The sequence below is a fragment of the Anser cygnoides genome, chromosome 1 (assembly GCF_040182565.1).
Source record: "Anser cygnoides isolate HZ-2024a breed goose chromosome 1, Taihu_goose_T2T_genome, whole genome shotgun sequence".
Taxonomy (NCBI): Eukaryota; Metazoa; Chordata; class Aves; order Anseriformes; family Anatidae; genus Anser; species Anser cygnoides.
The window spans coordinates 142,428,031-142,448,088 of NC_089873.1; the positions used below are offsets into that span (position 1 = coordinate 142,428,031).

The window sequence follows — 20,058 nt, forward strand, 5'->3', positions numbered from 1 at the left end:
TCTCAATTTTATATATCTTTCTGAAAATTCAGTGTTTGCAATCTTTCTCCTCTTTCTTAGCTCCAGGCCTCTCTCTCTCTTTTTTTTTTTTTGTTCTTTTTTTTTTTTTTTTTTGGTGCACTACTTGCTGGTTCCCTCCCGTTCATGTCCCACTTTCTCTCCTGTTTCCTTTTCCACACAAACAATTTCTCGAACTAGAGGGTCCTCTGCTTCTTGAATACAGCCATTTTTCAGGGGTAGAAGTATTTTCTGCTTTTAAAATTTGCTCTAGGAACCAGTATCTGCTGTGGGGAAGCCTTAGAATATAGCAACAGCATAAAGATAAGCATTATAAACACCCTGTACATAGAAAACTGTACATCATTTCAGAAGGTCGCACTACTTTGTCTTATTAGGCAAGGAACTTTTCACACCTAAGCAGATTTTGAAGTCTGTTGTATTTCAAATGGCATACTACATGGCACAACATGTAGTATCAAAGCAAAATATATTAGGGCACATCTCTGAACCCCTATTCTTTTAAGTTCTAAGGTTTAAAGTTTTAAGCTGATAAAGGAGAAGAAAGGAAAGTTAAAACATTCCTCGTGAATAAAATACCATCTGACTAGCAAAACCACTGTGCAGTATGGCTCATGTTTTACATATTGCTAAATATCAGCGAAAATAAATGTGTTCATTTCTCCAAAATACCTCCAGATGGCATTAAAACCCTTCTTCTTTTGGTTTTTATTGCAATATTATTTTTAAAAATGATAATTATTGGAATCATTCTATTAACCATTCCCAGCAATCATACTATCAGAAGGCATAAGGCTGCTAATGCTTAATTCATTTAATAAGTTTGGCTAAATATGCTCACATACTGTAATTACATTCCACAACACAATCTACAGGACAAGCCATTTCTTACAGCATGTCAAATCTTTTTCTAGATTCATTTCCAGAAGATTTTTAATGTGTATTTGCAGCAGAAATGAAAACATCCCACTACAAATCACCGTTATAGTACCTCCTTCTGTGACTACTTTTGGCCATGTAACAAATGGTGACACCTTGTGAGATTTACATGATGTAACGCTCTGAATTTAAATAACAGGAATCAGGAAACATAAATTATAGGCAAGACGCACTCTAAAATTCACATGACTGACTGCTACAAGAACTTCGCTCCCTCAAATGGGATTAAAAAGGTGAATGGTTTTGTAGAAATTCATACTGCTCTTGCATGGTAAATATTAAAGGCATTCATTTATCTAGCTCAGTTTGGGAGACTGTTGCTATTTATTTTTCTAACTTGCAGCCCATCTGTTTCGTAGACTGGTTTATGTTGGTAAAACAATTCAGTCCTTTGTATACTGGAGTTAAAAATGGTAAAAGCTTCTATTGTTGCACTAGAGTGAAGGTGAACACTGATATATTACAAGTGCCTGTTCCTATCTATTTCTCGACTTCTTTTGTTAATTCAAAAACATCAACAAAATCGTGAGAGACCAGAGATAGCTGTAATTGGATTTCAAGTAATTCAGAGGTGAAGCTGCAGACTGCAGTCTTTTAAAATTACATCAGTACATCAAAGGCATATGTGACATGATGTTTTTTAGCAAGTGTGACAAACTCCAGCAGCTTTAAGGTAATGTTGAAGTCAGATTGTAAAGGCCAGCCTCACACACCCACAAAAATCATTTCATATCTATTCAGCATGATAGGGAACCATTTCACCTGTGAAGATCTCTGACTTACTAGCATGCAAAAGTTCTAGGAATAATTAATGTTTAGTCATTATCTAAAAAGCCTTTTTAAGAACAGCATCAGTGAAAGAGCTTTATCTTAATGAAAACAAAACCAAAACCAAAACCACAACAGACAAATCCTATTTTGCCAAACCAATCTGATAAAAACATAGATGCTTTCTCTGATCATAAAAGCAAAAGTGACTTACGATGTATGGGTTGCACTTTTCTCTGGACTCTTTGGCTCTACATCACTTTTTCCTTTAAAAGAGAAAAAGAAAATGACATCAGAAATGGGTGAATATGGAAACTGCTCAGATGTGATATGTCAAGGCTGTACGCATTGCTAACGCTGACTGCTCTTGCCACATGCACAGAATACTGCTGAGGCAATCACAGGGCTGCTGGGGCGCTGCTGGAGTATCTGCAAGCTGGGAGTCAACCCTGACTTGACTTTTCTTGTCACTGGGACTTGTACTCTGGCAATGTCAGGCAAGAAAACTCTACAGGGGAGACAGAAAGACTCAAGTAACTCAACCTTTACAAGGAACAGCAGACCTTGGAGGCATAGAAAGGACTTCTCCAGGGTCTTACAGCTGTACTATTGATAGTGCGTCCCATCCAACATGCACAAACTCCCACACCCTGTTCCAGGAACCATTTCATACAAAGGAGAACAGTACCGGCAAAAGCTACTAAGGCAGAGATTAGGACACACTTCTGCAGATGGATGTTTGGATTCATGCTCATTTTGACACCGTAAGTGTTTTGACACCTTTTGACCTGATCTTCAGCTGCTGTAATTAGGGTCTGGAGAAACCCTCTTTGCTATTTTGTGTAAGAAAAAGCTAACTTTCAAGTTAAGTTATTTTTTTTTTGAAGTAGAAGTACCTAAATACTTGAGAAGTATCAGGGGGTCAAGGGTTTCCTCTTCTTCTTGTTTCCTTATGACTCACAAGCATCCTGGAAAAGTACATTGGCTTGTGATGACCTCTTCTGTGGTCCAAAACCACATGTGCCCAAAGTAACTTAGTTACATAGCACAGACACCAGGGAAGCAGGCTGCTGGCTGATGGGGTGGTACTGTTTATGGTATGTCAGGCCATTTCCTTCTCCCTCTTTCATTCTTTCCAAAAATAAGGCGGTTGTTCTTTACTGCACTTATCACTCTGAGAAACCTGAGAGTTACAGTTCAGCACAAGGTTTTTCTTTAGCTCTAACGTGGATGAACAGGGCATGCTGCTCCACTTGAATCACCTTGAACTTGAATTCTGTACCTCATGACTGCAGATGCTGATCCTCCTGTGTGTTGCTGGGCACAAATAGCTGTCTACATATGAGTTTATGTTGCCTAGCAGACAAGGAGGCACAGAGGTTGTGTGTGACTAGCTTAGTGATGGATGTGTTTTCCTCCACTACCTTTTAACGAACTTCATTAAGCCAAAATCCACCTGTGCCTTCTGAAAAAAACTGTGAAAAGTGTTTGTTTTGGTCAGGCTGTATCAGCGTTCCCTTGTCTGATCTTCTACTCATTGACTTGAGCTGGGCGGGTTTTGGATCAGCCCCTAATCTATTCCATGCGCATGAACACTACACATCATCCGCTCTCTGATGGCAAAGTTCTCACCCTCAGTTTTCATACAGCGTTGAGGTGTCATCAACGGCTGGTAGGGGCACCTCTGGAAAATTTGCTGTTGCCATCGGAAGAGGCAGGATTTTGCCACCAATGTCTTTCCACTGCTGTAAAGAAGCATGCTGAAGGACTTACTCTAGAAAGTAAACTTCTGAATGTGGGTGTCTAGTAAAGGAGGTTTGGGTAGTGCAAACACCTGGCTGTGGTGCTTGTAGATCTCATCCTCCCCTGTAGAAAGGTTTGAGTGTACCCAACTTATGTGTCCAATCTTTAGTGAAAAGGAAGCTCTGGATGACTTCAAAAACACCAGTGTCCCTCTGTGAACCTTTAGGTAAGCTAAAGGTGCCTAAAATTTAAGCAGAAGCTGGGCAGCCACACAGGATGGAATACATCTAGTCCATAATCTCTAGGTCACTTTTCACTTTTAACAGAGACTTCAGAAAGCATATCCAGATGATAACCTGCTGGCTAGAAAGCTGTTGCTACAGTGCATGTTTGTCAGCCTTAGGATGCCTGGAGCCCTGGAGCTCATCTGCATTATGGTAATTTGGAACAAGAAACCAACAGTAACAGTTGGCACATATTCAAAGATTTTCTATTCGTAACTTAGACTTTGTGTAAGTGATGAATTATTACCATGAACACTGGTTTGTTTGAGTGTGAGGAGGAATATGGATTCCTGAGTGCTTTGCCAGAGTTCACATCGGTTCTACTTTCAGCAATGTATGTTAATGTAGCAACAAGGGAAACAGCACAAGTACTGTGAGGAGAGAGAGGAAAGAGAATCTCTGTGATTTAGCCAAACTGGATATTAATGAATTACCCTACAGTAAGCATTTGCATCTGCTTTAATGCTAATCGTCACTTAACGTACTTCTGTGTGGAGGGGAAGGATGAAGCTTTTGCAGATGATAGAAATGCATCAGTCCAGCCTACCAGAGTAGAATATCTGGTCATTAATGCTTTATCAGTTCTTACCAACTTTGTTCACACTTGACTGAATCACAGAAATTTGAGAAATGTGTATAGGCTAAGCATAGTTGAATGTCACAGATACGCTGTTGTTAAGCTATTGGATAAATAAAAGGGAATTATCTGTCAGAACAATTTTTTTTTTTCTTTTTTTTTTCCCCCACACTCACTCTTGGCTAGGCCAAGATTTGTATTCCCATTTTCCATGTTACCTGCCAAATGCATGCAGGTACCATTGTGGGAGGCTGCCACTTGTTGGACTGCTAAAACCTGTCTAGCTCTGATTTCTTTTAGTGGGCAAATTTGTGTAGTCTGTTGTTTTTCTGAGTCAGATGGGAATTGACAAAGGATACATTACCTACCTCACAAGGCTACTATTAGCACACTTCATTTCAGGTGCTATGCACTGTGTATGTCTTCTGAAAAGGATGTGGACGTGTGTGTGTGCATGCCTGTGTCTTGGGGTGTGTGTGCATGCACGTGCCTCCAGAAGATTGTGGCGGAAAACATCAGCCCTCAGATCCTCAGCCACAGGCCTGGGAATTCTTTGCTAGTTCCTGCTAACTCTCACACAACTCACTTCCTAATTGTTTTAAATATAACCGGATGAGAAGATTAGATTTCTCCCATTTCAAAATATATTTTATATGGACTTCTGTAGGATTTCCCTGTTGAATAGCGGAAGACCAGAGAAGGAGTGTTCTCCTCTGAGTAGGAATTTGGGTGAATCATTCAACCTAACTGGCATAAGTTCCCCCACTGGATAACAAGGATAAATAATACTTATTGTAACAGAGCAATACAACTTCAGCCATTAAGGGTTTTTAAATGCTTTGATTTCCTTGTGGAGGAAGGATGAGAGAAATGCAAATGTTATCTATGAGAAAGACAATGCTAGCAGCTGAAGTAAGAACATTGCAAATGATGGGCTCAGGAGCCACTCCACAGAAGACATGGTGCAATGGGGAATACCAGCTAATTGGGACTCCGAAGATGTGTGTTTGGATAATGCAGTACATAGACCATTAAATTTCTTTTCCATATGGAGTCATTTGGTAGCATTTCCTAACATCCAAATACTTTTTCCATGAGTTTTCTGTGAGCTTGTTGTACAGGACTGGTAAGGTCTATGTTTTATTCTACCTGTGTCTTATTGCATGTCTTTTTCTAACACTCTGACAAGAATCCTCATGGATACACATCTCAGAGGTAGTCAAATTCCTCTGCAACATTAGGAGATGTGTCTTAGTGTCTGATAGCAACCCTAAATTTTGATACCAATGAAGAAAGTGTTTCTGCATGGGTTCAGCCACTCTTTGGTTTGGTTGCCATCACCCAGCCAGGCAGTATCAAGTGCACTCTATCCCAGCAGCAAACACACACTGATTTTGCTGAGCAGGATGAATGAGAAAATAAGAAGCTGGAAATACCACAGGGAGGAGGGCTGATGGGGGAACTGGAAGTGAAGTGAGGTTGGACTCCGCAGGAGTAAGGAGCAGAGGAAAGGTGTAAGGGGGCAGGACTGCTTCCCTAATCCACAGGAGAGCATGTTTCATTAGAACTGCAGAACAACCTATTTTATTAAAGTGTTGCAAGAAGGAAATACATTAAATGAAACTATGACCAAAGCTATCCAAACACTGTGGCCTCTGATGTCATCACAAAGCCCTCAGCTCAGTTTGTGTGTTTGTCATGCTCATGACTCTTTGCATGTTTGCATAGCCCTCTCTCTTATGGCCCTTTTGCGCTTCCTTCTCTCATTACTGTATTCATTATTTTCTGACAGGACCTCAGCCATTTTGCGTTTTATTATTTCCTTAGTGCTGGTCCTCACAGCAATATCAAACTGACACTGGCAATTAAGTGACACCACTGCGTGTTTCTTCACAACATTGTCTTCCGCCTGCTGACCTTTCCCTGAAGAACTGCAGAAGAAAGAACTGCACTGTTTTAATAGCCTACGTCTCCCAGGCTTGTCTTGCTGGATGTCTTCTCCCTCATGCAGTGGGTGACCAGCCACTTTCAAAGCCCTACCTACCAGCTCAGGGCATTTTTCATCTTCAGTCACAGCCTTGTAATTTGAAAACAGGGCTCTGTGCTGGCTGACAGGTCAGGAAGCTAACAAAATGGTTCTTTTGTTTGAGACGATTTTATGTTGAGAGCAGAGTAGGATCATGTATTTTTAATATGCAAGACAACATTAACAACAGTCAGAGGTGTCAGGGGAGAGGATTAATACTTTGTTTCATGGAACAGTTCAATCTTTCCTTTCAATACAGCTGCTAAGTTTTTCACCATAACTAAATCTAATTAAAGTGCTGCTGATCTGCACCACGGTTTGTATATTGGAGTCCACTGAAAAGCAACAACCAGGAGCCATGCAAGCACACATCACTTCCCTTCCCACACTGCTAGCCAAAAAAGACCCACAGCCACATGGTCTTTGAGGCATTATTTGGTATTGGATTGGTAGGATTATGTTGTTTATTATGGTGCAATAGCCACAAAATATACCATTGCTTATGACAGATAAGTGATAACAGGTTTTTCAGCACAACATTTTGGCAGCCTATATCTGGCAGTGCCCTTGCCCAAGCAACCGGGTCATCTCTTTTCTAGCATTTTAGAAAAGCCATTCTTTTGCTGTTTCAGTCTTTCTCACCTAGGTAATGAAATAGACATCATGAAATGAATCCTTTTTGTTCTTTCCAGTCCACCAAAAGAAATGGTATTTTGATGGTCACCCTTGAATTCAGTTCCCCACATTTGGCTAAAACAGAGTACTTCTTGGGAAAGCTCTGTGCTGTCCCAGTCTGCTACCGTTGCTTTCTCAGTCCCTTGGTTTTCACAGTCATTGTCATTCCCTCCACCCAGTGCAGCCATAAACGAGTCAGTACTTACTTGTATTGCTGTGTCCTGTAGATCCCTGTTGTGACTCCTACAATAATAACAGAAAGAAGGTACAATGTGTTATTTTTATGGCACTTTTTAGCTGTAATACTTGCTTGAACATTACCTTAACAATACAAACAATATTGTTAATTGTTCATTCGGTTTAAAAGTCACTTCCAATTACAAGAATAAATCCAGTATTTCTTTGAAAATGCTTTAATCCAAAGGCTTGTAAACTTATTTCACAGCAACCCTTTAAAGGTGCAATTCTTTGTATAGTTATTACCAGTCTCCTGCTTACTGTTCATTTATTGATCAACCAAAACTTGTCTATTATTTTCCACTAGTTTAGATGAGTAGACAGAGTGAAGACCAATATTGTTTCATGGACCATTGGATTCTTGAGGTAGTAGCACAGCTGATCTTTCCTTCTCACACATTGATATTGACAGCACCGGAGAATGGAAATACAGACTTTAGCACTGGGTCCCTGACATTACAAGGTCAGCCTTGTATCACAACTGTGATATTTATGAATATGGTACAATATTTTTTTTTTCACATGCAAATGTTCCTATATTTTACTCACATAATTTGCTTACATTCATAAAAATGTGAAAGAAGCCTATAAATAAAAGGGAAATATAAATAGATACTATAATACAATATTTTTAAATTGGGAAAAAAATAAAGTAAGAATACAAGGACAAGAAGAAAATAACTATCATCTGAAAAAAAAAAAAAGAACACTTTTGGAGATACTGAAATATGAGGTTAACATAAAAATTCTGTCAAGCAAACACCTGACCTTTAAATATATCTGGGGTCTCTCAGTCTGGTCCCTGTTGACCAACACAATGTTAATGATATTGTAATTTTACTTCGGTAGAAATGTCAGGTGTTTTGTGAAGCTGTGAAGCTCCTTGAACACTTTTTGAGAATGCATTGCTAGTAATCAGCCTTACACTAAATCTTCTGAGTAGGTTTGTTTAAATCTGCTACATTTTAAATAGTTCTGTCCAGTGATAGGCAGCTCTTAAGCTTTACACATTAAAAACTTGGGTTGCTGGCCCCATGTTGGTGGTATGAGCACACTACTGTATATTATTATATATGTTCACTAGCTACTCCTCTAGTTACCTCATATTCGAATATTGGTTACCATAAAATCAGCCCAAAATAGGCTATATGAAAATGGCCTCTGTCCAGTTATTTCTCTGAAATATTTTGAGTACCTCTGCTGTGCCCGCAAGGCTTTTAATACAGCCATTAACTTAGTTCAGGGCCCTGTATCATGCCAGAAACAGCCCGAGGTGTGGCAGGCTATGGTTGATTGAAGGGAAGGTGTCCTCTGTGCAGCTCTGCTCCTAGATAACATGCATACACACAGGAGTACCACCTCAAGTGCACACTGCAATTACAACAGTAAGAACTACTCTGAGAGGCCAGGCACACGTAACATTAATTTTTGGTGAGGAATCAGACCCTGGACTAGATCTCTGGTACAAAGAGGCTGAGTGATGGGCCAGACACACAGCTGGAAGCGGGAGGTTCCTATTCATGTGTTTGTTCATTTTACTTCTAGGCAAAAGCTGGAATGTGTACATTTCTGCTACATTTTAAAGAGGTGAAACAGCTGAGAAGCCTGTAGCTTTGCTACAGCTCAGAAGCCAGACTTCAGGCCTTAGGTTGGTCTTAAATTTAAGAAAACAACAACAACAACAACAACAAAAACACAGAAACACATTTTAAAATATTTCCCTTTTTCATTCTTCCTCCAACTCCTGTCTGTGTTATCTCCCCACTTGCTCACCAGATCCCACAGAGATGCCACCCATAGAAATCTCCAAGGTAGAAATTTGAAGAAAGGAACTGCAAGTCCCCAGAGAGCTCAAGGATGCTCTGACCTGGCCAAGCTAAGATTTTGCTGTGGGTCCTGCAGAAACATGCCTCAGGGGCTGGAGGGCCCAAGGGTTTCTTGGCAACTCCAAAAGCAGATTGTCCGAATGGTGGGCACTGGGCTCTTGAAGACTTGGCTGGTCAAATCTCCTCTATCTGCACCATTTGCTTTGGAGTAAAGGCTTTCTGGACTGCATGACTTAAATCTGTATAATTTTTATGGCATAGCACACATCTGTAATTCAGTGACACCCTACATATCTGAAATGGGAGACATCAAATTCTGGGGCAAATATTAGAGTTTCTACCATCGTCTACACTAGAATGTCTCATATGCTGACAATGTCGCTACGTGTTTCATATCTGAAAATAATTTCTCAATTATTTGAAATTGTCTGCTTTTGACATATTACCTCATCATTTTATGAATGTTTCTGATAAAGGAATATTAAAGACTTCCCCCCCACCCCCCACCCCGTGACTGAATATAATCTTATGAAGTCAGAATTGGCTTGCAGTGCTGATATAATGATATATACACTTGAATTTAAATGTTATTCTAGTAGCCAGTCAGGCTGCCAATAAAAGTAGGCTCTTAGAACAGGTTTGGTTTCCAGAGTAGTGAATTTATGTACCTATAGGTGGAGAGATTGTTTTCCGTTTTGGGAAATAGTGTTATTTTGATGGAAATATCCTTTTGTTTGTAAGATTGTTTGAAACTGCTAAACAAGGAAATTGCTTACCCTTTTACATTTTCATCAACTTCAGGAAGAATGCGCCCTTACCTTTTAACCGTCTAGAATGGTATCTTACCTCTGCCATTGACTTTGCTTTGCCTCAAATTTCACTTCAGCAAAACAAGAGCTATAACATTTTCATTTCTCCTTTTAACTGATTCTTTAAAGTGTCTTGATTCTCGACAAATTATTCTTAATAAAAAGGCTACTAAAAATACAGTCATGAAATAGAGAATACTCTCACTGAGGTAGGAAAAAATATGCCTTTATGTAACTTAAAAAAGAAAAGGTGAAGGCTTCACTTCTGGAGTTTTTTTTTTTTTTTTTTTTCCTCCAGATTGTTAAAATAAACAAGAAAGGAAAACGTAAATGAAATGGGCACTGAAAAGACAACCTTATTATCATATCTTAGCTTCTGATAATAATTGCTCCAATTTTGTGACAAGACACCAGTTTTCCTGAACTGGAGAAATTAATTCTCAAATAACAAAATGATGGCTGATCATAACATCACAAACATATAAATAGAAATCAAACCCATCATCAAGCTTTCAAGGCAGTAAAAATGAAGAAAGAGTGGAAAGATGATTTTGGAGGTCTTTTCCAACCTTATTGTTTCAAGAATGTGAGCATATTCTAACATGTAAGTACCACGTTGTGGGCACAGCCTTGGGCAGCTTGCTCTAGGTGGCCTTGCTTGAGCAGGGAAATGTCTGCATTCCCCCTCAAAGTGCTGCACAGACAGTCACGGACAGAGTGTATGTTAACAAGAGTAGTTTATTGACATCTGCATGGGCTGAAGCTCCTGGATGGAGTGGAGTCTCTCCAAGGGTCTGGGTGGTCACTGCCCGGCTGCTAACAGGTGTCTCTGTTGCGCTGCTGGAGAAACTGGTGCTGTGCAGCGGCGCCGGGCTACTGGTGAAGCTGTCCGCGGCCTACGCCAGGCTCAGGAAGGTGCCTGAGCCATCTATCTGCACCCCAAGCGTGATCTCGATGGAGAGGGTGCTCTTGGAGGCGTTGACCAACTTGATCTTGCAGGAGCGGCGTGAGGGCAGCACCGTCAGGCGGCAGCGGCGCGACTGCGGCAGAAGCTCCCAGGCTGCTTTCACCAACGCCTGGAACCAGCGGGTGGTTTCCTCCACGTTCAGGTAGGAGCCGGTGCAGAGGGTGCGTAGGAGGCTGGGTTCCTGTCTTCTGCTCAGCTCGTCCTCGGGGTGGTGGAGGAAGCACAGCATGTCCCCCACCAGCTGCTCCCTCACACAGGCGCACTCCAGCTCCACGCGCAGGGCAGGGTTCCTCTTTGCCGTCTTCCCCACGGTGCCCAGTTCTGGGTGAAAGGTGTGTCCAGGGGGAGGCCTCAGGGGCACGAGCAGGCGGTACAGGACGTTGTCTTCCCGGGCACTCCAGCCTTCGTAGAGGCAGCCCACACCGATGGCTGGCTGCAGCTGTGGCTTGAAGGGACAGATCATGGAGAGTCCTCGGCAGGCCCCAAGAAGTTCGTCCACCAGCTCCTCCACCATCTTGCACTTGTCTGCCATGTACGGCGCCGGCCACTGGGTGCGATCGTCCCAAACCTTGCCCAGCTCCCAGATGTCATCAGAGTCACCGTCTTGGTCTGCATCACCATCATCCTCCTTCTTCCTTGTAGAGCTGCCCTGCTTGCTGCGGCTGCCCAGCTCACGGCTCCTTTTCCTGAGCCACCGGCAGAGCCCAAAGAGCAGGACAAGGAGGTCAGCCAAGGTCCAGAGCTGCCACTGCTGCAAGGCGGTGAAGAGCAGAGCTCCCAGGGCCACCCCACTCTGCTCCTGTCTCTTCTGCTCCATCTCTTGCAGCAGCCGAGCCATGCCCTGACTCAGCTGCTCTGCATGCTGCTGCATTCTCTCGTGCATATCCACATCCGTGTGATCATCCACCAACCACGGCTTCTGGGCAATGCCCAGCACAGCCAGGGCGACGAAGATCAGACGAGCCATAGCCAGCAGGAGGTGCGAGCTGCACTCACCGACGGCCCAGGCCACAGTGTGGTGGTGCTGCCTGCTGCTGGCCCTGATGACAGCTCCCCCGCTGTGACTCATCCTTTGTGATGTCACTGGCACCACTGTGATGTCACATTGCATCACAGCAATCCCCCTCGCCTCGCCTCTCTAAGTTTGTGTGAAGGTCCTTGCAGCTCTTGGACATGAGAAGACTTACCATGTCACACATAAGGTTGCTAAAACAGTGACAAATTTCATCTTCTCTTAATATGTGATGCAAAACATACTTGCTCTTACTCCTTCAAATGTAAATACTATTTCTTGAATTGCTTTGTGGTAAATTATCAAGGTGAAAAGAACATCTCCTGGTGAATGTTGCAGAACTAAATAGAGAAAGAGTGAAAAGCCATCTGGACGTAGAATAATAGACTATCCTGAGTTGGAAGGGACCCATGGGGGTCATTGAGTGCAAGTCCTAGGTCCACACAGGACCGTCCAAATGTCAAACCACACATCTGAGAGCACTGTCTGAATGCCTCTTGAATTCCAGTAGGCTTGGTGCTGTGACCAGTTCCCTGGGAAGTCTTTTCCAGTGCCTGACCACGCTCTGAGAGAAGAACCGTTTCGTAACACCCAGCCTGAACCTCCTTTGTCGCAACTCTGTGCCGTTCTCTTGGGTCCTATTGCTGGTCACCAGAGAAGAAATCAGCACCTCCCCTTCTGCTCCCGTCTTGAGGAAGCTGTAGACGGCGACGAGGTCACTCCTCAGCCTTCTCTTCTCTATGCTGAACAACCCAAGTTACCTCTGCTGCTTCTCATAAGTTTTCCCCTCTAGACCTGTCACCATCTTTGTTGGCCTCCTTTGGACACTCTTTAGTTTTTTTGTACCTTCCTTCTACTGCGGTACCCAAAGCTGCTGACTCCTATTCAACTTGCCATGGACCAGAACCCCCAGCTCCTTTTCTGTGGGGCTGTTCTCCAGCCTCTCATCTCCCAGTCTGCATGTATATTCAGGATTGCCCCTTCCCAGGGACAGAATCCAGCACTTGCTCGGGTTAAACTTCATACAGTTGATCACTGCCCAGAACTCCAGTCTGTCAAGATCTCTCTGCAAGGCCTCTCTACCCTTGAGGGAGTCAACAGCGCCTCCCAGTTCAGTGTCATTGTTTTAGTGTCACCTACTCAAAACACCTTCAAGTCCGACGCCCAAGTCATTTATGAAAACCTTGAAGAGAACTGGACCGAAAACGGAGCCCTGGGCAACCCCACTAGTGGCTGGCCAGCAGCCTGATGTAACCCCATTTGCCATAACTCTTTGAGCCTGAGCCTTCATCCAATTGTTCACCCATCATACTACGCATTAATCTAGCTGTAGGCTGGATGTTTTGTCCAGAAGGATACTGCGTGAAGCAGTATCAAAAGCTTTGCTGAAATCCAAAAAGATGACATCAACTGGCTTCCCTAGGTCAACTAGATGGGAAAGCTTGTTGTAAAAGGAAATGAGGTTCGTTAAGCAGGACTTTCCCCTCATGAACTTATGTTGTCTGTGACTGATGACTACAGTGTCTTTCAGGTGTTTTTCAGTAACTCCTAGAATAATTTTCTCCATAGTTTTAGTTGGCACTGAGGCGAGAGCGACAGGCCTGTAATTACCACGTCTTGGGCACAGCCTTGGGCAGCCTGCTCTAGGTGGCCTTGCTTGAGCAGGGAAATGTCTGCATTCCCCCTCAAAGTGCTGCACAGACAGTCACGGACAGAGTGTATGTTAACAAGAGTAGTTTATTGACATCTGCATGGGCTGAAGCTCCTGGATGGAATGGAGTCTCTCCAAGGGTCTGGGTGGTCACTGCCCGGCTGCTAACAGGTGTCTCTGTTGCGCTGCTGGAGAAACTGGTGCTGTGCAGCGGCGCCGGGCTACTGGTGAAGCTGTCCGCGGCCTACGCCAGGCTCAGGAAGGTGCCTGAGCCATCTATCTGCACCCCAAGCGTGATCTCGATGGAGAGGGTGCTCTTGGAGGCGTTGACCAACTTGATCTTGCAGGAGCGACGTGAGGGCAGCACCGTCAGGCGGCAGCAGCGCGACTGCGGCAGAAGCTCCCAGGCTGCTTTCACCAACGCCTGGAACCAGCGGGTGGTTTCCTCCATGTTCAGGTAGGAGCCGGTGCAGAGGGTGCGTAGGAGGCTGGGTTCCTGTCTTCTGCTCAGCTCGTCCTCGGGGTGGTGGAGGAAGCACAGCATGTCCCCCACCAGCTGCTCCCTCACACAGGCGCACTCCAGCTCCACGCGCAGGCCAGGGTTCCTCTTTGCCGTCTTCCCCACGGTGCCCAGTTCTGGGTGAAAGGTGTGTCCAGGGGGAGGCCTCAGGGGCACGAGCAGGCGGTACAGGACGTTGTCTTCCCGGGCACTCCAGCCTTCGTAGAGGCAGCCCACACCGATGGCTGGCTGCAGCTGTGGCTTGAAGGGACAGATCATGGAGAGTCCTCGGCAGGCCCCAAGAAGTTCGTCCACCAGCTCCTCCACCACCTTGCACTTGTCTGCCATGTACGGCGCCGGCCACTGGGTGCGATCGTCCCAAACCTTGCCCAGCTCCCAGATGTCATCAGAGTCACCGTCTTGGTCTGCATCGCCATCATCCTCCTTCTTCCTTGTAGAGCTGCCCTGCTTGCTGCGGCTGCCCAGCTCACGGCTCCTTTTCCTGAGCCACCGGCAGAGCCCAAAGAGCAGGACAAGGAGGTCAGCCAAGGTCCAGAGCTGCCACTGCTGCAAGGCGGTGAAGAGCAGAGCTCCCAGGGCCACCCCACTCTGCTCCTGTCTCTTCTGCTCCATCTCTTGCAGCAGCCGAGCCATGCCCTGACTCAGCTGCTCTGCATGCTGCTGCATTCTCTCGTGCATATCCACATCCGTGTGATCATCCACCAACCACGGCTTCTGGGCAATGCCCAGCACAGCCAGGGCGACGAAGATCAGACGAGCCATAGCCAGCAGGAGGTGCGAGCTGCACTCACCGACGGCCCAGGCCACAGTGTGGTGGTGCTGCCTGCTGCTGGCCCTGATGACAGCTCCCCCGCTGTGACTCATCCTTTGTGATGTCACTGGCACCACTGTGATGTCACATTGCATCACAGCAATCCCCCTCGCCTCGCCTCTCTAAGTTTGTGTGAAGGTCCTTGCAGCTCTTGGACATGAGAAGACTTATCATGTCACACATAAGGTCGCTAAAACTGTGAGGTACCTACACAGTCTCTAAAACTGTTCCCTCATGAACTCATGTTGTCTATCACTGATGACTACGTTGTCTTTCAGGTGTTTTTCAGTAACTCCTAGAATAATTTTCTCCTAAGTTTTACCTGGGACTGAGGCGAGACTGACATGCCTGTAATTACCATGTTGTGGGCACGGTGTTGTGTGTCAGCAGTGCACTTAGTACGCTATGTCCACGTTCCCCCACAAAGTGCTGCACAGGCAGTCATGGACAGAACGTTTGTTAACACGAGCAATTTGTTGGCATCTTCATAGCCAGAAACTCCTGGAGGGAACGGAGTCTCTCAAGAGTCTGGGTGGTCACTGCCTGGCTGCTAGCAGCTGTCTCTGTTGCAAGCCTCCACACAACATCTTCCTAAGCTACCTGGAACCCCAAATACAGTTTGGCTGCAGAGAAGCTGTTCAAGAGCAATTCCCACTGCCTGTTGAGCAGTGTATTCCGTGTGTCTGATGTGCTCAGTCCTGAGGCACCGGCACCCAGGGGATGTCTGGGACAGGCAGATTCTTCAGCTTGACCCTTGGCAGGTACACTGAGGCCCATCAGCGGACCTCAATAAACTCAATTCTGGGAGTTTTTCAATAACTCCCAGAATAAAACAAAACAAAACAAAACAACAAACAAACAAACAAATAAAAAATCCATAGTTTTACCTGGCACTGAAGTGAGACTGACTAGAGAGAATAGCCTCAAGTTGTGCCAGGGGAGGTTCAAGTTGGAAATGAGGAGACATTTCTTCTCAGAAAGAGCAGTCAGGCATTGGAAGGGGTTGCCCAGGGAGGTGGTGGCGTCACCGTCCCTGGGAGTGTTCAAGGAGAGGTTGGACGTGGTGCTTAGGGACATGGTTTAGTGGGTGACATTGGTGGCAGGGGGATGGTTGGACCAGATGATCTTGCAGGTCTTTTCCAACCTTATTGTTTCTAGGATGTATTCTAGAAAAGGAGGCAGCAGAATTAACAGCATTTTTTCCCCACAGAAGAGTAGAGAATTAATGCCTGAACATGAAAGCTCATTCATACAAGCATCAAATTTAATTATTCATTTAAAGTTTATTTATTAAGATGTTTTTAATAAAATTACAATCAAATAATGCCTAATCATTTGTACATAACAAAGTGTGACAGAGATAGGAGAAAAGAAAGCACATGCAGCCTGTCACATCACACACGGATTCAATTATCCTCAAGCTTTGAAAAACAAGAAATAAAGAGACAGTCGTTGCCCCTTCCTAGTAAATTCAAGAGTACAAATTAATTCCACAGAGAAAGAAAATTCAAAGTTAATGATCAAGTGTAACTTTATGACCTGTATTATATAAAGGACAGCTCCCTGTATGTGCTCTCCTGGTAGTGTTGTGCTAGAAAACCTACTGGGCAGTAGCTAGCACTTCAAACCTGACAATGACTTCCATTCTTGTGGATTAGTGTAGACCTCCAGTGTTAGTGAGGTCTGATTTTATATGCACGTGTAGCATATGCACATGCAACCTCCCATCCACGGAGCATATAGAGCTATATAGGTGGATGTATCCACACACACAGTTTCAAAAATGTAATTCTGTTGTACGTGTAATACATAAAACTCAGTTATTTAGCTTTTATTGCTAGACTGATTTCAAAACCAGTCTAGCTATAGTTCCTGTGGCCTTTGCAACTTTAATAGCCTAATTAATAAATTTCAAGTTTCAGGCTGTCAAATCACTACTTACTTGAGTTGCAGGTGAAAAGTAGTTTGGTATGTACAGGAAGTAATGATGCTGACACTCAGTTTTTATAGACAGCAAAGTAAGAATGATTTGCATCCTTGCAACGAGGTGGGAGTCTTACAAGCTTTTTCTCATTCCCAAGATCATGAATACCTTTTCACCTGGGATTTTTGTTCTTGTTGTTGTTGTTAAAGGATTGCAGTCTATTTACTCCTCTGGAGTGGTGTTGGTTTGAAGAGAAACTGCAAATGACCTCAGCTGATCTCTCAGCACTTTCATAAAGGCTGGAAATGAATTCACAGTACCATACACTGCATGGTGATGGAGAGATGGAGGAAGGAGCTGATGCCCCAAAGTTAGCCTATTAGCCTCTTTGCTGGTCTTGCCCACTACTTGACTGACAGGCCCATTTTTTTGAGTAACTTGTCATCCTCTACAGTTTGGTGTATTTCTCAGGTTCTAACAACTTGGGACAGCTGTGTAGCTTATCTGTGGGAAAGCTTCCTAAGGGTTAAGGAGTTATCTCCTATGAGATACAACAAAGGTTTTTCACTACTCTTTGTGAAAAACAATAGTTAGCTTATGCATATTTCAAAAACACAACTGAAAAATTAGGAAACCATTATTTGCATTTGGGAGCCTGAAAAGCAGATGCCTTCTTGAGTATCCAACTGTATAGATTCAGAGAAGGCTAAATAAATATATTTTAATTATTTAAAATATATTTACAAATAGAGATGGTATCTAAATTTATCGTTTTTTATGGCCAGTAACGTAGGATTTTTCCAAGAGGAGATTCACTGGGTACTTAATCCACATCTCACACAAAGAACTCTAATTTCTGGCTATGCAGGCCACCCAGCATACAATACAGTGTCCATGTCATATGTATAAAGGTATGTGCATGTACTATTAGATAAAATCTCATCCATCCTTAGCTTAAATAAAATGGGGATTCTACTTTGTTAGGACAAGAGGGAACCAACTAGAAAGGTCTCTGTAAAAATGAATGGTAGACCTCCAAAACAGCTTTGCAGTTCAAGCTATCAGAGTATTTCCCAGAGAGATGGATGAACAGGCAGAGAGAAGATGAGAAAGTCAATATCAGCCATTATTCACATATCTTTGCCCTACAGTCTGTGGTTCTGCTATTCCTATATTTATCACAATACAATTAGTTGTGAGGAAGTGAGTTCATGACCGTCACACACATTTGCTGATAGGGGCACACCTTGCCCATACACATCTGCACGTGTGCTACACAAAAACATTTCATGGTAATAATTGTGGCAGAAACTGCAGGGCTGCAAGCACCACTTCATTTTTGTCATTCACATTTGAACGTTTCACCAGCTGGTAAGTTGCTATCTTCTACTGGGCTTATTCTAATTTAGGAAGCCTATAGCCCGCCTACCATCTTCAATCAACTGTCTGTCTTCAATGAGCAAAGACAGTGAGTTATTTCCTTCTTTTTCTTTCACAACATGCCAGAGATGTTTTGGTTTACACCCCTGGTACTTCAAAATCATGACACTATCATCCACGGAAAAGCTGTTTTACCGTAGGCAAATCTTGACATTTTCTTGGCTTTGTGGTTACAATTATTCTGTGCACTAAATTTTGCAGAATGGACTTACAGTTACCAAAGGAACTTTCTTTATCAGGAAAAAGGCTATAAATGGCATCAATACCATCTTTCAAGTTTTAATATTTCAAGAAAGATGCTTGTAGCATATAAAGCATATAAACGGTATATGATGATGCAATGTGAGAATTATATTGGCTCATCCATAGGATATCTGACCTCATTCCATCCTGATTTACCAAGTGCAAATAACGTGGTTTCCCCAAGCTGTTGCCAATAAGCTTTGCTGTACCCCACCATATGCTACCTGTGATACATATACATCAGTCGAGCTGGTTTCAAGGGACCATCAGCAGGACCAGTGGCCTTGGTCCTTTGGGACCAGGAACATTGTGGTCCACTGCCATTGGATTTGGACAGGCAAATACTTCCCCAGCAAGTACTTCTGTGGCCCCTCCAGGCATCACTGCACTGAACTGCCTGCCTCTGTAGCAAAGCTACCCCTAAAACCAGGTTGGTAGCAGGGGATGTCCGCCCTCTCCTCAGCCCCTAGCTGTGCAGGCCAGTGTATTAGCAAAGACCATCTCAGTCCTTGATGGGCAAATGAAGTAAGAGCTACTGGATCTGAGCAGGAGCTTCTTGACTTGCAGCAGCTGTATATGCCCTGAAGTACTGGTCAGGAGCCTCAGCCGGTGCCCACAGAAGGCACCACTTCTGGACACCCCACCAACGACACCTGTGTTTTTCCCTGGGGTGAGGAACCTGTGACCATCACACCGGGGTCAGTGTTGCTGCCATAAAATATGCAAACAAGACCATGTACTGCTGCAGGTGCTGTAGGCAAGGAAAAGGCAAGGGGATAATGGCACACACATGGAAAAGTCATCAGCACTTCATCAGCCTCAGCCCAGAGCCCTCACATGCTTAGCCAGAACTCATGTAGGATGTATTTTGAGGTGCAGAAGGCATGACTCTACATTGCTACATCTCTTACCTTGTTTGGGAAGGAAAACTTGCTTTGTTCTGCCTTCCCTGGTGTGTGAATAGCTGATAATGGTGGAGGCCAAGAATGGGTCATCTCCTGAAAAACAATATTGTACAGCAGACTGTATTTAGAAAGTCAATGGAATAGGAGACAATAACAGTATATCAGTAGCACAAATGTCTGGGTAGTGGAATACATAAGTTACTGTAGCTTCTAGGAAATGCCCAGTTTACATATAATCTAGACAATACATGATCTACATTGATTTTTAGCGCACATTCTTGAGAGAAGTTCTTAAGTACCATTTCATTTTCCTGAATAGCTAATGCATCTTAAGTGCAAGAAGTTTGATTTTTCTGACAATCAGCAACCACATTTTTACCATGCAATGTAGTCTGTCTGGTGAGACTAACAGAATAATTTTATTTTTATTTTTTGTAGTATGGGAACAGAAATCTCAGTTTGTGACCAAGCAATGAAGTACATCCTATGGACTAATAAAGTAGATTTCACAGGCAAGGTCAGAATGATAAATGTTTAACTCTCTGAACTTGCCCAATGGTTAATTCCTAAAATTGCCTTTTTCATATTGAAGGAATTGAATAAGCTCCTAGCTGCCACTTGTTTGTGCCTTACAGGTGACAGTTGTGCAGCAAACCCTAAACAAGGTGTGCTGCACTCCACCT

General features: G+C 43.7%; 3 protein-coding genes across 8 annotated transcripts in view; all 3 read right to left on the reverse strand.

The window, feature by feature from the left end:
* The window catches only part of AFF3 (ALF transcription elongation factor 3), a 339,923-nt gene that overhangs the window by 128,569 nt on the left and 191,296 nt on the right, over positions 1-20,058 (reverse strand). For 5 of the 6 annotated variants that reach the window (XR_010826790.1, XM_066984089.1, XM_066984087.1 and 2 more), the window contains exons 5-7: positions 19,382-19,468; positions 7,237-7,273; positions 1,940-1,991 (exon numbers count right to left, since the gene is read on the reverse strand). Coding sequence is in view for 5 of the 6 variants with exons in the window: in XM_066984089.1 (XP_066840190.1) it covers positions 1,940-1,991; positions 7,237-7,273; positions 19,382-19,468 (176 nt within the window). In the remaining variant the exon portion in view is untranslated. The remainder of the gene's footprint in view (positions 1-1,939; positions 1,992-7,236; positions 7,274-19,381; positions 19,469-20,058) is intronic. The other variant, XM_066984090.1, reaches the window with a different exon arrangement.
* On the reverse strand, positions 10,664-13,390 carry LOC125180085 (inositol 1,4,5-trisphosphate receptor-interacting protein-like 1). The gene has a single exon (XM_048048177.2). The coding sequence runs from the start codon at positions 11,978-11,980 to the stop codon at positions 10,799-10,801; it is 1,182 nt and encodes a 393-aa protein (XP_047904134.2). The 5' UTR covers positions 11,981-13,390; the 3' UTR covers positions 10,664-10,798.
* LOC136787029 (inositol 1,4,5-trisphosphate receptor-interacting protein-like 1) lies at positions 13,601-16,108 on the reverse strand. The gene has a single exon (XM_066984110.1). It carries the CDS (start codon positions 14,956-14,958, stop codon positions 13,777-13,779), a length of 1,182 nt encoding a protein of 393 aa, XP_066840211.1. The 5' UTR covers positions 14,959-16,108; the 3' UTR covers positions 13,601-13,776.